The 18,583-nt window shown below is 36.1% G+C and overlaps 1 protein-coding gene across 1 annotated transcript in view; it reads left to right on the plus strand.

Moving 5' to 3' along the window:
- TMEM144 (transmembrane protein 144) overlaps positions 1-16,460 on the plus strand; it is a 62,705-nt gene extending 46,245 nt beyond the window's left edge. The window contains exons 12-14 of the mRNA XM_025385995.1: positions 962-1,059; positions 5,396-5,449; positions 14,655-16,460. Coding sequence (XP_025241780.1) covers positions 962-1,059; positions 5,396-5,449; positions 14,655-14,738 — 236 coding nt within the window. The 3' untranslated portion in view covers positions 14,739-16,460. The remainder of the gene's footprint in view (positions 1-961; positions 1,060-5,395; positions 5,450-14,654) is intronic.
- Positions 16,461-18,583: the final 2,123 nt, after the last annotated feature.

Raw genomic sequence — 18,583 nt, forward strand, 5'->3', positions numbered from 1 at the left:
TTTTGCCCAGTTCACCACCAAATATGAAGTATTTTAAATCCTTGAAACTGAATATGAAATGTTGGCCATTATTACAGAACCTAAAACTTAAACAATAAGTTTATTAATAAGATATTTTCCTGTGCCAAATATCTTCTGTATTGATCATCGTTCTTTACTATTTCTTTTTCACTATCTAAGGGTTCATATATCAACAAATAGGAATATGCAGTAACTTGGGAAAACAGTTTCTACAAAATGTAAGAAGAGATTGTGATGACTTCAAAAAAGACATATGTTAAACATACATGCTTTTGGACTTAATTCATTAGGCATTGATCTTTTTTTTAAAAAAATCTCATTTAGGAGTTTATTATAATTCAATTTGGAATGTAGGTCCACAAGTAAAATTTTTTAAAGGCAAAAATAAAGCATAAGTCTGAGACTTATTCTGAATGCCTAACAGATTTATGCTAAAGAATGCCACCATTTGGAAAATGCTAGAATACTTTACCGAATGCCTAGCTAAAGTACTGTGAAAGTTTTAGCTGGTATTTTTACTTAAATACTATAGGGTTTTTGTTTGTTTGTTTTGTTTTGTTTTGTTTTCTTGGCTGTAGCATCACTCTGATTCACTTTATTAATATCTATGGTTTATAGTAAATGATATTTGCAGAGAATGTTTGGGTTCAATATGTCCCCTAGGCCCCTTTTCACCACCCAATCTCTACCTCTTTGACTACTATGGATACTTTAATGCCGATAATGTGAAAGCATCAATCACTCTACCCATAGTAGGCAAGAGTAGAGAAATTACCTGGTTCTAAAATAACAATAAAACACAGCTCAAAATTCCATATTGGCCAACAACATTGATCGGAATGTATTTATATGTGCACTTTGATATTCCTGTTGTAGTTTAAGTGTGAGTTCTTCAGGAGGGGAACATGGTCTGCAAATGTGTGTTGTCTTTGTATTTCAGGATTCCTGTCAGGAGTACTTTGGGCAATAGCTACCTGCTGTTGGTTCATAGCAAATCACTCTCTGAGTGCTGTGGTCAGTTTTCCAATAATCACTGCTGTAAGTAGCTGAACTGTTTCTCCAAATTTTCATTTTATAAATGTAATCCTGATTTTTCTGAAGCACTGTTAGGGCATCACTAAAGACTGTCATGGAGTTTGATTTTTTAGGAGTGCAATTAATGGATTCGGACAGACAAAGTGACCCTATTGAATCTTCATGTGCTTGATTGCTAAGGAATATTTCTCACCTCATTTTAGCAGGGCTATTAATCCTTAATCTTTAATATCCTTGCAGTTTTTGGTTTGATTGGTTTATCTAATATCATGTTAGAGACATTGTAATTTGCTATTTGTAACTATTATTCTCTCCTTATATAAAAGTTTATAAATATAAAAAATGATTTTATGCCTATTACCACATCAATGTCTTGACAATTTTGTGAGATTGAAAGTACTTCAGACACCTCTTCCTATGGTACTTCACTGTGTTTTTCTTTTGTTTTGTGTGTGTGTGTGTGTGTGTGCGTGTGTGTTTTTTTGTTTGTTTGTTTTGTTTTGTTTTGCCCACGCTGGAGTGCAGTGGCACAATCTCGGTTCACTGCAAGCTCTGCCTCCTGGGTTCATGCCATTCTCCTGCCTCAGCCTCCTGATACGTCACTGTTTTTAAGTAAAACTTTCTGAAAGTGCTAAAGCAAGGTGTTGTCTCTGGATGATACCACTTATTACAGCATACTTAATACAATTTGCTTCATCCATTTTTTTAGCTGCCAATTATATAAAAATAGATAATAGAAAAACTTTTTTTTACATAGGCAAAATAAGTACTCATAAGATTATTCCCATTTTGAAGATGAGAAAATTGAGGCAATAGCTAAGAATATATCTGAAGTCACATAGCTAGGGAAAATCTGAAGACTTTTAAGTCCAGGGTTCCCAGTACACAGTGCTACTTTCTGCCATCAGCATGGAATCTAATTTAGAATTTGTTTCAGGTTCACTAAGGTACTAGGACTGATATATACATATAGGAACTGCTTTCATGTTGGGCTCTTAGGTCTACCCTAGATATTGTAGATTGCTAACCAGCATTCAACTGCATCCCCTGCTTCCAAAATCATCATCACTAACAAAATTTATCTAAAACATTTTAGTGTTTGCATACCTGTGTAAAGCTAGAAAACTGATTTTTAGAAATAATATCTAGTCTAAAAACCATTGATAAAATTTGATATAAACCCTGGGTATCAAACAGTATATTTTGACAGTTCTACTCTGTAAAATAGTTAACTTTCAAATGCAACTAAATTCAAATAATAAAGGGTTTTTTCTTTAAAATTTAAAGAACCTACATTTTAACATTTTTAATCCTGCTGAGGGAAAATCTAGCAAGTTATGAAGAATTTCTGTAGGTCTAAACTCTTCACAATTGAAATGGCAAAGGACCCAAATTCTTTCCAACAAGGGACGTGTTCCTCCTTATTTCAAGGACACTTAATGTTAGAAGTGACAGGCAGTGGGTATAAAGTTTACCTGTTAAATGCACAAAAGCAAATTTGTAGAGAAAAGTATACAGTATGATGTGTCCCTTGGCTATAGATGCAAATGTTATTTGAAAATATTAAATTCCACCACATAAGGGGGAATAATATTTATTAAAATAGAACAAGCCATTATTTACATCAAATGTAAACTTTTATCTTTATCATATGATAGTGATTTTTTTTCTTTTACTCAAATTATAGTATTGAGCAGATGTGAGTTCTCCAAGAAGGTTTTGAGGCAATTTTTTCTAAAATACACAGATGCAATTAAGCCACACAGACAAATAGAAATACAAACACAAATAAAAAATAAAACCGTGGTAAAGACAAGAAAGGGAGCAAATAGTGTAAACAGCAAATAGTTGCTGTGATTAAACATTAAACTTTACTTAGTGTTTTCAAAAGGATAATGCAATGGGGTAAGTAATTCTTATTATTAGCAGCATATTATGTCCTCAGAACAGAACAATTATTTCTTTTTTGCATTGAATTCTTAGTAGAATGTATCATATGGGATCTCTTAAAGGCAACATTGAAAAACAAATAAACGATATCCGTCACAAAACTTTTATAGTAGACAGAGAGTTGGTTTTTCTACCATTGTTTCTTGTTTTGAGTTAGTATAAAGACTAAGGACAAAATGAAAGGCTAATTCAAAGGAAATAAACCACTGAAGTAGGTGGGTGTGGGCAGAGGATCAGTGAGAGTGGTCACTGTGGCTTTCGGCGAACTGCCCATCACAGAGATTATTCTTGAAAAACTGTAATGGAAGCAGAGCCTTCTCACTCACCACGTGTAACTTTCTTACCTTGTGCGCTTGGTGCTTGTTATCTGGGAAGGACAGGTATTTGGAGTTGGTGAGGGAGTAGGTCCCTATTGCTACCAGGCCTTTGCTTGGTTTTATTTTAGTCACTTTATCTAAGAACAACCTTATCTACAGACAGAAAAGATTTAGTCCCTACCCTCAACAATCTTACAGTCTTCATCATTTTATTTTTTGGAAGGGCTAGATTTTTAAAACTTTTTTAAACATAAAATGTCAAACTAACCTATCACCTAGTTTCAACGATTATGAATATGGTCAATCAATTTTATCAGAATACATTTTTAATATCCCAGCAGTGCTTTTCTTCCCAGGTATACATATTCCCATAGTTATATATCCGGTGGTAACTAGAACTGAGTTTCCTGAAAGTAGTATCCATTTTCTTTATTAGCAAATAACATTCCATTAAAAAGCCAAAAGAAAAAAGAAAGAAAGAAAAAAGTAACCTAGCAGGAGCTGCTCCACGTCTTCCTTGAAAATTCTAAACTGAATCAGCTTCTTCTCAAGATAGGAGCGAGTTCACTTTGTTTTCAAAAGCTGATTTACACCTAACATACATTAATTTACAAAAGGAAAATATACAATCCAAATTACCAACTGTTGTATCTCCTATTAAGATATCCTTCCTATTTGGCTCTCCGTGGCCTGAATCAAAGAGTCAGTACATACCTTGACCTACGCTTGCATTACTTTTACCAAAGCACCCTTCCTATAACCACATTACTCACAATAACTCTTAGGCCGTGCCTAAACTCATATTTAGAAAACAATCAGACAAGAATCTTCAAAGGTGAATGATACCCCCTGGTATTGTCCTGTACCATGTTCTCTGAAGGGAAATGGATTTTCAGATTAAAAATTATTGATTGATTAGCATAACATTCATATGGTATCCTGTTCTATTGTTTCCTCCTATTCTGCTGAAAGTTAGTGTGGGGTTGCCCAAAAGACCCATATGCTTCTTGTTTGATTTGGATTTTGAGGCTTAGGAACTTATATCATTGATAAAAGGCAGTTCCTTTGACCTATTTCTCTGGCTCTTTTGGTGTTGACTTTCCAGATACTGATAAACAGAGAGGAGTGTATTCTTTTGCTTCACTTACATACCGAGAGTGGAATCAAACTTCGTTGACTCAGTTCTTTAGACAGTTGGAGTAGTGATAGGGGAAAAACATTTTGGAATATATTTGAAACTCTTCCAGAGTTTCTCGGGGTTTGAAGAGCAACCATAAAAATGCTAATACAATACACCTTCTCTACAAAGACCACAATTAACCCACATTCCAATTTTCTTCTTCTCAGCTAAGAAGAATTACCACTAAACTTGAATAGCTTAAAGTTTATAAATTGCAGAATCATTCCTTCTCTTTACCTGTTTGTTCTCACTTCCTCTGTCCTATGTTATTTCATTCTTTTCTTTGTCTCCTGCCCAGAAACTCCTGTTGTTTTTCCTTACATGTTTATTTTAACCTTCCCATAAACCTTTTCTTTAGCATTCGTTGGTGTTTAATGCTAGCCAGACTTGATTGCTCTGCAGTAATATCAGTTAAAATTTTTTTTAAAGCACGAGCTACTTCCACATGTACATTATTTGTTAGGCCAAAAATAATATGCCAAAATTTCTTCAGTTACGAGATTATCTCATGCCAAAGAAAGTTAGAAGTTTGTGCACACTTTTTCTTATTAATCCCATTTCTACTATCCTAAGGAACTAGGCCAATGGAAAAAATAAGCTATGTGCTTATAAAAATAATTTATGTCAAACATATTAAAGTATTATGTGGCACAAAATATTATAGTATCATCAAAATAATAAAAATGAAGACCATGAAGAAAAGGAAATGAAAAAAAGTCTTCATTTTTTTACTTAGTATCACCTAATGTTTAGCTTAGTGTGGAGTTAGGGTTGATATTATGGGTAGATTTCCCTGAAAACATTTTTATATTGTCTTTAACTTACTATATTTATATAGAATCTAGTCATAGGTAAATATCCAATTTAATTAAAGTTTATATTTTTATTTAAGGGTCCAGGATTTATAGCTGCAATGTGGGGCGTCTTCATGTTTAAGGAAATAAAGGTATGTACGAGAAAGGGCAGACTTAGAAAATGGGAATGGGGTAGGCCAGGCGCGGTGGCTCACGCCTGTAATCCTGCCACTTTGGGAGGCTGAGGCAGGTGGATCACGAGGTTAGGAGTTCAAGACCAGCCTGGCCAAGATGGTGAAATCCTGTCTCTACTAAAAATACAAAAAATTAGCTGGGTGTGGTGGTGTGTGCCTGTAATCATAGCTACTTGGGAGGTTGAGGCAGGAGAATCACTTGAACCCAGGAGGCAGAGGTTGCAGTGAGCCAAGATCGCACCACTGCACTCCAGTCTGGGCAACAGAGCAAAACTCCATCTCAAAAAAGAAAAGAAAATGGGAATGCATCCAGGTAAGTAAAGTATTTAATATTATGTTTGCATTATTTTCTGAAAACTGCCTGTGGTACCCAGGTCCAGGGCAGACAGCCCATGAATGGATCTGACAGGTAAAACGTTCAGAATGTGATAATGCCTAATTAGGAAAGAAAATACTAGAGCTATGATAATTATAATTATCATTATAACATCGTGTCTCTCTCCACCCCATCTCCAATGGAAAAATGCTGTCGTCGACTTAAATTTCCCTGAAGTGATTTTAAATAACCCAATGAAATATGAGAGTGGGAAATTTGTTTAAAATACGGTAGATAAACAAGATGAAAGATTTTTTTTTTTTATCCTAAAGGTTAAAGTATCCCCTGAGGTAGATCGTCCTTGGGAATAGATGTTTATATTGGTTCCTACTCTCCCAAAGGCCTCCATGTCAAACCAGCAATTTTGTAAGAAAACAGCATGGTAACAGGCAGCTATTGCCATTTCCTTTTCAAATGCAAATGATGGGAATTTAAAATTGCATTCATCAAATAGTTCTAGTAAAAGTGTGTGTGTGTGTGTGCGTGCGTGTGTGTGTGTGTGTGTGTTTTCTTTAAAAATCACTTTGCCAAGCATGGTGACATGCATCTATAGTCCCAACTACTCAGGAGGCTGAGGCAGCAGCATCACTTGAGCCCAGGAGTTTGAGGCCAGTCTGGGAAATAACAACAAAAACAACAAAAGGTATAGTCTCAGGAGTCCAACTGGGTTCAAATCCTGGCTCTGTCACATACTAGCTGTGTGACCTTGGCCAAGTTTCTTAACCTCTCTGTGCATATAGTCGTTATCTGAAAATGGGGATAACCAATCAAGAGAGCTGTGAGAATATGAGTAAAGTGCTAAGAACACTACCAAGAACACAATAAATGCTCAGTTAATTTTGGGGGTGAGGGTCATATAACCTAGCCCAAACTGTCGATAGAAAAATAAAACAGGTTAGGAGCAGTGGCTCATACCTGTAATCCCAGCACTTGTGGGAGGATTGCTTGAGCCCAGGAGTTTGAAACCAGCCTAGGCAACATAGCGAAACCCCTATCTCTACATAAATGATTTAAAAATTAGCCAGGTGTGGTGGTGAACACTTGTAGTCACAGCCACTCAGGAGGCTAAGGAGGGAGGATTGCTTGGGTTCAGGAGGTCAAGGCTGCAGCAAGCCATGATCATACCACTACACTGCAATCTGGACAGCTGAGTGAAACCCTGTCTCTTCAAAAAAAGAAAAAGAAAGAAATAATAAGAAAACACAAAATCAGAGAACTTCTCCCCTTCTAGCCAGGCATGGTGGCATCTACCTGTAGTCCAACTATGTAGGAGGATCACTTGAGCCTAGGAGTTCAAATCCAGCCTGGGCAACATAGTGAGACCCTGTCTCCTTAACAATGTAAATATTTTAAAATGTTTAAACTTTTTCTAAAAAATTGCTTTAGAACTTTTCCCAGTTACCTTTACTTGTAGAAAAAGTCTTCAGTTGAGGAATATATGCAAATAAAATTCTGTTATTCTTTTCTAAGAATTTTTATTAAAGACAATATTGATCCAAAGACCTCTCCCCCTGTCAAGGCATCATAGACTTGTCTTAATATGCAGTTGTAGTAGCAAATAATTCCTGGTTCTAAGGAGATTAATGTTGCTAATCTCTAAGAACCATAAAGTGAATGTACTTCTACCTGATCTTTAAAATGATTATTCAATTTTAGATTTAAAACATCATTTCAATCATTGTAAATGAAATATTTTGATTTAAAATCCATTATTTGATAATACAATTAACATTCGCAGATTTAAAAAATAAATTTGTTTCAAAAATATGTGGACTGTGATCAGAATTTTTATTTTTTTAAATACCTAAGAACAACTTGAAACATTTATAAACCTGTAAGTTACTTTCATGAACATTTCTCATTTATTGTAGTCGGAGTTTCGTTCTACAAAAAGTAACTCTGTGCCCAAAATATGTTGTAAATCTCTCTACACATATTTCATCTACCTCACAAAAAATGATTTGTTTACTTTAACGAATTGGTTATTATCTCATGTAAGATGCTGAAGCCTTAGAAAATCACAAATTAGTGATCACAGTTTATCAGTAATTATAGGTATAAAGAAGTACATATTTTATAAATCTGTAATATAAGTACAGACTTATATTAAAGCATTTGAAAATTATTTTGGTCTTGACTACAATGATAATACTGAATTGAAAATCCTGTTAACTACATATAAGAACCCTGTTCAAAGAGAGAATCCCTAACCAAAAAGTCTAGTATTAATTATTTACAGTCCTTTATTTAAAGGAGTACTGAAAAACAGTGAGGAATGTTTTGTTTTATTTTTGGTAAAGACATCTTTAAAAAGACACCTCAGATCAAATAGGAAAGTAAGTTTTAAGATTAATATACTATGACCCAATAGGGTTTAATTCAGGAATGCAAGGATTGTTCATAATATGTAAATTAATTAATCTCATTTACTCTACCATATCAAATAAGAAAAGGACATGATAATACTATACTAACCCCTTAATAAGCTAGAAATAAAAGGAAGTTTTTTTATACTAGAACTATTTGATGAATGCAATTTTAAATTCCCATCATTTGCATTTGAAAAGGAAATGGCAATAGCCGCCTGTTACCATGCTGTTTTTTTATACAGTATGTCTATCAAAACAAAATAGCAATTATATACCTGAGTTTCGTGAAACGTAAGAGTTCTCTGTATATTGGAAGTCAAGGATTTCTCCATACTATTATACAATATTTTCTGTAGATCTAGCTAGTTTGGAAACACATGAATAAGAAATGAAATGAATAAATATAGGAAAAGGAATGAGAAGATTATCATTTGCAGATTACATTTTTTAAAAATGTAAGCATTGTGATTTCAATTTATTGGTGACAAAAATTAAAAATTAAAATAAAAATTTTAAAGAATCAACTGAAAAATTTAAGATCCAATAAGATCATTCAGTAAGGCTTGAGATATAAAATAAATATGAAATCAATTGCCTTCCAATATTGTCACCAAAAACCAGTTAAAAAGAGGAAAATAAATGCTATTAATAGTAACCACAAAAATTACATAAATCTAATTAAAGAATTAACAAGTAATGTGCCAGATTTTTAAAATGCTGTATTTTACTTTGCTACAAACATTTACTAGAGGACATAGAAGATCAGAAAAATATGGGAGACTCACCACATTTCTGATGGAACACCTCACTGTTATAATTAGGCAGTTCTCTCCAATTACCTTCAGTATAATTCCTGTAAAATCCCAGTGAAGCTCTGTGTAGATTTTTTAGAGTAGGTTCTAAAGTTTGGCTAATTATTTATGTAAAAATAGGCAAAAAAAAAAAAAAAAAGAAGCACGACAGCACATGTACCATATTTCTGAAATGTGCAATTTAGATTAGTTAGGCCAGTTTTCTTATAAAATAAGGATTTCTAAACCTAAGAAAATGACTGTTTGCTCTTTTCTATTTAAAAAAATGACTAAGATAAGATTACAAGTATTAAAAGAAGAGAGAGAGCCAAGATGAAAGCAAAGAGTTAAAAAAAAAAACAAAAAAAAACCTGGGGCCAGACATGGTGACTTATGTCTGTAGTTCCAGCACTTTTGGGAGGCTAAGGTGGCCAGATCACTTGAGCTCAGGATTTCAAGACCAGCCTGGGCGATATGGCAAAACTCTGTCTTTACAAAAATACAAAAATTAACCTGCTGTGGTCGTGTGTGCCTCTAGTCCCAGCTGTTTGGGAGGCTGAGATGGGAAGATGGCTTGAACCTGGGAAGTGGAGATTGCACTGAGCCAAGATTGCACCCTGGCCTGGGCGACAGGGCTAGACTCTGTCTCAAAATAACTAACTAACTAACTAACTAACTAACTAACTAAATAAATAAATAAATAAAAAATCTTATATGTCATCTACAAACAAAATTTAAAGGATGTCTAGTGGTACTTAACATTCACTGCAGACACCTAATTGCCTCTTGACAGCTGATTTAAAGAAAAATTGTAAATGCTTACATGCCAATCAGTTTAGAAAAGCATCATCAACTAAACAGTAAATCTCATAGGAATAATTTTTAAAGTATTTTTGTAGAAACCAGACAAAACCCCTAAACTCTAAAGAAGAAAACAAAAGCAAACCTGTTATCTGCAGGACTTATAGGTGCTGTCAGTTATATATCTGAAAGCAGTCCTTGAAGATGCATATTTAAGAATCTACGACCTACAGCTGCGAGGAATAAAGCTGAGCGCCAAGCACCTTTTGTGTGAAGAACTTTACTGATTCCATTTAGTTTTAATGCCATCAGTGCTTCAGTTGAATGTTTTCATACTTCTGATACTCTTTTTTGTTGTTTTTTTGTTTGTTTGTTTGTTTTTTGAGACGGAGTCTTGCTCTGTTGCCCAGGCTGGAGTGGAGTGACGCGATCTCGGCTCACTGCAACCTCCACCTCTTGGATTCAAGCAATTCTCCTGCCTCAGCCTCCCAAGTAGCTGGGATTACAGGTGCCCGCCACCACACCCAGCTAATTTTTATATTTTTAGTAGAGACAGGGTTTCACAGTGTTGGCTGCACCCGGCCCTGATATTCTTTTATATCTGATCTCCCAGTACTCATTGGGAAATTCATTTTAGATTGTTACATCTTTAAGCTAGATATAAATTCTATTTTTACTAACACACTTTAGTCAGTATGTCTACAGTAATGCCAACACAGGCAGTTATTACCACAACAATGTATAGGTCAGTAAGCTACTCCCCAGTGAAGAATGAGATGGTCTATTATCTTAGTAGCTACTTCAGAAATCCAAGTTGAAAACCTTTCTGCTTTGGGAAGAATGTTAGCATGCTCTTTCCAAGAGTTAACATCCACCTTTGATGAAGGAAAAGCATTGCTGTGGCCCAACTACAATCAGTCTTTTTCTCGAGGAGACTGGGCAGTTTGGGCAGAATCTTAACATTGAAGGGGAAAAAAATTTTTCGTTCCCTGAAAACATTATTCTTCTGTCTACATAGGTAATAAAATAGCACTTAGCAATGTATTCATGTAATTAGATTGTAGAGTGCTTGTAATTGAAGACCCATTTTTTAAATTTAAGTAATTGCATCAATTTCAAATTCACAAAGTGTATCTGAAAATCCCCTTAGTGTGTTTATTGTTTGAACAAATATTTATGAATACCTATTCTGCATTAGTACCAGGATCTAGGTGAGAATTGCAGTCTTAAAAACTAAGAAAAAAAAGGTGCTGGGAAATCCAAAGCCTCCTGTCAGGGGTGTGTGTGTGTGTCTGTGTGTGTGTTTAAATAAGCTGTTCTGCACTTGGCAAGGTTTTAGGGTACTTCTTGTAGAATTTGGGATTTCAGTGGCTTCTGTTAGTGCTAAGGGTCACACTGAATCAGACAATTCAACTGACCCCAACCTAACTTACGAAGACCTATCTCTGGTCATCAAACAGAGGCAAATTAATCTACTCTGATTCTTTAAGTCGAAGAAAGGGAATATATATATACACACACACACACACGTATAAAATATTATTTAGTTAGTAACACAATTATTTAATTTTGTTAATTAATACATAACATACATGTATGTTACATATTAGTTAGCATTAATCTTACGAACTAATAATACAAGAGAACTTTCCTTGACAGTTTTCACATTCCCTCCATCCTGGACTTTGTTTCTGTTCTGTTCAGATTTATTATACAAATTTACCTCTGATCTCTGCATTCTTCCAGTAAACTAGAAACACAAGACCTTTAAGGAAGTGTGAGAGAAGTAGACAAAATGAAACCAGACAAAAGTCCATTCTTTGAAGGGAGAATTTCATTGTGGAGCCAGGAGAGTCATGTGTTCCTGTTGTCAATCTGTCTATCCTGCCCCAACCCTGTCTCCTGCGGGAGCCCACTCAGAGCTTCCCTTTCTGGGTTTCCCTCAAAGCTGATCTGGCTGCAAGGCAGCAAAGACAGAACCGCCCCCCACCCTCTAAGCGCTTGCATCTCTGCAGGGGGAAATGAGTCTCCCTAAGCCTACACTTTGCATGGCCTGGCTGTAGGAACCCAAGTTTTGGCGCATGTTCTTCACTGAGTCCTTGAATGAGCATTAGGAGAGATACTCATGAATCCAGATTAGCCCTGAGGATTAGCCTCTAACAGAGCCCAGGGTCCTGCTTTATTGAACCCACTCCTCCCAACAAGTCAGTCAACTCTTGCCCCAAAGACACAGCATTCTCTTCCCACTACCTTTCCTGAAGTTTTGCCCAAATTTGGGTAGTGTGAGGCTGTTAACCTGTCGGACCCCAGTGGCCAGAATTTTCACCAGAGAGGGAGGCCACCAGCCCTGTTCCTTGCAGATCTGAAGCAGGCAGGATGCCAACTGCTGCCTAGAGTTGCCTCCTCTCCATTCCTTTTGACTTTTTCCAGAGCCCTTATGTGTCTTCTACAATGACTTACCCATAAACCATTGTTATTTTTCCTTCTTAAAAGGATCTAATAGTATTATTAAATAAATTAGATTATCTGATTGTAATCTTAGATATATCTAAAATTAGAGAGGTGCTAGTCTTGTTTTACCTTGTAATGTTCAAACTTTCCCTTAGAATACTGGAGTCTTCTGCCTTGGATTCAGACTCTCCTGATGACTCATGCTTGGGACCCTTAGACCAGGCAGCCAGAGATTGCCATGCCCTCAATGGCAGAGCCATTACCCTTAATCAGCAGGAAGTAGAGGCAGAAGACTGACTTCCTCCCACATCAAGCCTTAAGGATAGGGATGGAAATCTTTAAGTGGCGGGGAGATGAGACAGAAATAATACAGGGTGGTCACGGATTAGGAAAATTCCAGGCAGCAGTTTCACATGACTAGCCAAAGGAAACTTGAAATAGCTGCAGAGGCCATGGGCTGATAACACCCTGAAAAACAGGGTATGGATCAAGCTGGCTAAGACCAACTGAGCCCAACGTGGTGCTGGATTTGCCCTAGGTTTGACGTAGGACCTCATTATACACTCATTAACATACAAATCACACACCCACCAGCACCATGACAATTCCGGGAACACCCATATTTGCTGTAAAAATTAGTGACACCACAGTTCTGAGAAGTTGTTACCTTTATCCAGGAATCTTCATGAATATTCCACCTGTCGGTTAAAGAAATCATGAAAATAGGAACCACAACCCCCTTGTATGATTCTCTCTTGAGTATGTCCATGTTCCCCTTTCTCAAGTGTGTACTTTTCACTTTGCAACAAGTCTCTGTACTTTCACTAAAAAAAAATAAATAAATTGGACTCTTTAAACATAAAGAAGGATATAGACAAAATGGCAGTCATTCAGAGGGGAGCAGCCAGGAGAGTAAGGAAGCTTGAAACCATTCCATATGAAAAATGGTCAAAGAGCTGAAATATTGACCAGGAAAAGAGATGCCTCCGGGGATATACAAGAGTTATTTTTCAATGATTGAGGATTTATCTTGTGGGAGAGATATTAAAATCGATCTATCTGTACTCCTAGTGATGGAACTTATAGGAAATGAAATATTTCTACTTAACACAGGAAGATATTTCTTTGTTAATTCAAAGATGGGCTGGGCAACACAGGGAAGTGGTTCCCATCTTTAAGAACAGTGACCCCATACATAACCGGGCAAGTCCAACTAAGTCATTCTTCACACCCTCTCTGCGTTTCTTCCTCACCCTTGAGATCCATCTCCACCTCTCCATCTGCCCTTCATCATCTTTTCCCTGGAAGACTACAGTCACCTCCTAATTGGTCTCCTTGCATCCATTCTGTCCCCTCCAATCTGTCTGCCACCCTGCAGAAAAGTGTGAGCTTTACACAGTGCAAGTCTGAAATTTTAACACAGCCAGCTGCCTGTTTTTTTAATGTCTTCCTCTTTGTTTGGAAAAAACAGGACCCAAATTTGAGAGGCAGTGGTGGGCAGATCACTTGAGGTCAGGAGTTCAATACCAGCCTAGCCAACATGGTAAAACCCTGCCTCTAATAAAAATACAAAAATTCGCTGGGCATGGTGGTACAGGCCTGTAATCCCAGCTACTTGGGAGGCTGAGACAGGAGAATCACCTGAACCCAGGAGGCAGAGGTTGCAATGAGCCAAGATTGTGCCACTGAACTCCAGCCTGGGCAATGGAGCGAGACTCTGTCTCCAAAAAAAAAAAGGACCCAAAAGACCCAAAGCATAACAAGTGTTCAGGTCCATGGTCTTCCAACCTCATCGTGCTCCACTTAACTTTCATTACTCCAGTCACACTGACCTCCCTTCAGTCCCTGGGAAATATTTTGCTTTTTCTTACAAAATTTTCTGTTGTAAGAAAATTTTATGTACTGTGCACATAAAATTCCTTCTACCTGGAATCTCTACTTGCTGCCTTATTCCCCTGGCCAATTCACTGATACTTGTAGTTAGAAGCTCTACTTCCCACCCTCCAAACCAGCATCCTTAAGATTCCTGCAACGCACTCTCAAACAACCATGGTGGATTGCTTTATTATTAACACCCCTGTCACATAGTAACATTCTTTTCTGTGATTACTTCCTGTCTCCCATATTATATGATCGGCTGCATAAAGGTACATGTTGAAGCTTAGTGTGTGCCCACATTTATTTACCGAATGGGTGAATTCATAAGGCTCTGCAGGGTTTTGTAAGAATCTGATTACTTGGAAGGGGTAGCAAAAAAGCATACAGGTGGCTAGAGCAGATGGTTAGTCAGGTCCCTAGCAATCTTGAGAGTCTGTCCATTTTGTATAGTTGATTCAGGCTTTATTCATCACTGTTACTGTTTTTTTCTTATTTAGGGTCTACAAAACTACCTATTAATGATTCTTGCATTTTGCATCATCTTGACTGGAGCCTTATGCACTGCTTTTTCTAAAATCTAACAATGACAAGACCAGCAGATGGCAGCAGTGGTTAAGCGAATCTGTCTATGGGACAGCAGAGAGATTATGCTGAGAGAAGAGTGCATTTTCATACAGCAAACGGATCTCAGCCACTGTTGGAGTGGGTAAATGATTTTTTTCCCCAAAAATGTGAGAATGAAGGAATACTGAGTTTCATTCAAGTATAAAAATGAAAATTTCTTCTGATGAACTGTTTATGAAGGTAGTACTTTACTGGGTGACTAAAACATCTACATTATTATAGCATTACATGTGAGGATGCTCATTTTACCACAATATGTATCTCGTGTTGCATAATCTAGAACACAGTATACAGTCCATATGCAAAGAAGTTACAGTCCAAATTTCTCACCTATTATCCCAGTGAAGTGAGGCAGAAATACCTTGGGCAAGGAGGGAGAGCCTTACCTTCTAATAGAAGTAGATTCCATAGATATTTGGATCCTTTGTTTCATAAAGTAAATGCATAGTTGGTAACTACTTACGTTTATTTCAAGTTAATATTGCCCAACTCTACATCATCTACCCATTTTAGCTCATAATGCTTTTGATTATCGCCAGATAAAGTTCATTCTCAGAGAACAAAAATTTTTCATCATTGAGAATATGTGCATAACATAATACATTCATACACAAGTATATGCACGTACATAAATACACACAGATATGTTGCTAAAATGAGATTCTAGGTTATCAGTAACAATTTAAAGGAACCAACCACTCTTTTGAATGTACAATTATTTTTTTTCTGAAATACACTTTTCTAAAACCCTCTTAACTGGAGGTTTTCCTGTTTTCTTCTTGTTTTAACTGGTGGTTTCCAGTAGGCAAAATAAAATGACAGGCATGCTAGTATTCTTTGTTTGTTTGTTTTTTAAGAAAACTGAAATTAAGCCAGACAGGGTGGCACACGCCTATAATCCCAGCTACTGGGGAGGCTGAAGCAGGAGGGTCACTTAGCCCAAGAGTGCAAATCTGCCAGCCTGGGCAACATAGCAAGGTCCCATCTCTGAAAAATAAATTTAATTTAAATTTGTAAGAAAAAAGAAAACTGAAACAGAACTGCTAGTACAATGTTTGCTGCAATTATTTCTAAAACTTTGAAATAACATAACCCCTATTCAAATGTAAATTTTACCCATTCCCACCTGATAGTACTGTTTATTACTTTGCTATGCAGGAGAAACAAAACAGCATTCTATTTGTGTGTATACCCTGCAGTCAATGTGCATGGGTTAAATCCCACCTCTGCTTCATTTTATTTGTGTGACTTTGGACAAGTTCCTAAGCCCTCTGTGTCAGGCCCCTCATTTACAAAATAGAGTTTATGATGGCATCTACCTCACATGGTTATTGTGTTGTTAAAGTTAGTTAAAATCTGTAAAGTATGTTGATGAGTATCTGATACTTTGCAAACACTATGTAATTGTTAGCTTCTACTATGTGCTGTTTGAAGGGGGAAAAAAGTTTTTGTAGATTGTAGAATACCACTTAAGAGCTACTGAGCTCACCACCTTCCCATCCAAACAATTATTACTCCTCTAAATGAATACTACTTAAAAGTGATGGAGCTTATGTTTGTTTATTGACTTGCTAATACAAATAAATATTTGATTATAACTTCTTATACTCATTTCAATTTTAATCTGAAATGTCATTAAATTATGCTGATAAACTGAATAAATCGTGATACAAAAGCTATTGTTCTTATTTAAATATATTTTAGAATTTTACATTGGATAACTTTTATTTATTCTTTAGTTGGGATTTCCAATTCATATGCAAACTTTTAAATGTGAAGTAAAGCAGTTGCAGAAGAAAAATGAAAAATCAATCGTATTACCTGTATATAGTTTCTGGTACCAGACAAGCTTTTTCAAAATGGTACCAAAAAAGCCACTTATTATTTAGAGGTTCATCTAAATGAGCAATTATTTGCTCACCTTAGGAAGCGAATGCCTAACTCCCTTGAGGTTTTTAGGCTTTATTTTTCCTAATCTAGTGTGGCTAAATTCTAGTGTTTATTTTACCTTTTTCTGGCATGGCTTTCTGTCAAATGGCAACCCCATCTGTACTAAACAGATCCTGCCATCTTGTGTACAGAGATGGCACTACATTCAGTAGAAGTAGCAGCCAAAAAGGCTGGTATCAGATTATGGGAATTTTCTACCATAGGAACAGAAAATCCTAATAAATTTTGAAGGATTAATAGTACAGCATCTCCCTGAGCTACCAAATCTCCTCTTATTCCTATTATACTGATTTATTTATATTCAGAATTACTAACTACTAGACTTCTATGTCTCAATATCGATAGAACTAAAAAACACATTGATCGCAAAAAGGTAAGTTGTAGAACCATGTGCATAGCATGATAACATTTAGGTAAATTTTTAGTAACCAAAGTAATAAATATTTTCTATAAATACGTGTTTATGTTTAAAAAAAAAGGAATTTAGTACTAATAGTCTACTGTTGACCAGAAACCTTACCTGTAACATAAACAGCACGTTTTGTATGTTATATGTATTACATACTATATTTTTACAGTAGAGTGATCTAGAGAAAAGAAAATATTGTTAAGAAAATTATAGGGAAGAAAAAGTACACTTACAGTACTGTACTATATTTTTCAGTACTGTAAGTTTGCATCATCTGATTACAAGAAGAATCTTCTGAAATGTTGGGCAACGGCATCTGTAGACCACAAGCAATTCAACTTTTCCTAATAATGTCATGACTTTTCTCTGCTTCTTAGGAGCACTTCCAGCATCACTAGTCGAGCTCCGTATGGGTACCATGGTGTTATCCAAGGTTTACAAGGTTTAATTTTATCACAATAAAAATGATGAAAAATATACAAGAACTGCAAGAGATCATAACCACCAGAGTCAATTGACCGGAGAGATGGTCAGCTCATCTGAAGATGATTAGCATCACATGGTGCTTTAAGTGGATAGTTGCAACACTAGAGCTCACCACAATAGCAACAGGAGATTTTATAATAGATTTATGTAAATTTTATGGTAGTAAATGATAAAATAGACTAGTGTATATATATATATGTGTGTGTGTATATATATATAATGTTATATTTATATTATATAAAATATTCATCACATACACAAAGAGAAGGGTTTACCTCACTTGGCAAAAGGGACTTTGCATGTGTCAATAAGGACCTTGAGATGGGAAGACTCTGGATTATCCAGGTGGTCACAGTGTAATCTCAGGGTCCTTGAAAGTGGAAGAGAAGAATCAGAATCGAGAAGGAGAGATGATGATGGAAGCGGAGGTCAGAGTGATGTCATATGAGAAGGACTAAACCCATGCATTGTTGACTTTCAAGATGAGGGAAGGGACCACAGGCCAAGAAATGTGGGCAGCTTCTGGAAGCTGGAAAAGACAAGGAAATAGACTTACCCCTGTAGCCTCCAGAAAGGCACAGCCTTGCCAGTCCCTTGGTGTTAGCTCATGTCAGACTCCTAACCTACAGAACTATAAGAAACAAAATTTGTGTTGTTTTAAGCCACTAAATTTGTGATAATTTGTTGCACTAGCAATGGAAATACAGAGTTACATGACTTTTTTAATAACAATTTTCAATGTAAATGTAATATTTTTACATCTTATAGAAACTTAGAAAGTTTCAAACTCCACATATGACTTATTTATCTCATCCCTACCCCTCTTTTTCCTCTTCTTTGGGCACGTTAGAAGGAATACAACTTTTGTTCTGGATTTCTACAGAGAAACAAACTTGGTGTTTTCTCATATTATTCCCACTCTTAGAGTCTTAGAAGGTTTCAAATTTGCAAATAGAG

This window comes from Theropithecus gelada, chromosome 5 (assembly GCF_003255815.1).
Source record: "Theropithecus gelada isolate Dixy chromosome 5, Tgel_1.0, whole genome shotgun sequence".
Taxonomy (NCBI): domain Eukaryota; kingdom Metazoa; phylum Chordata; class Mammalia; order Primates; family Cercopithecidae; genus Theropithecus; species Theropithecus gelada.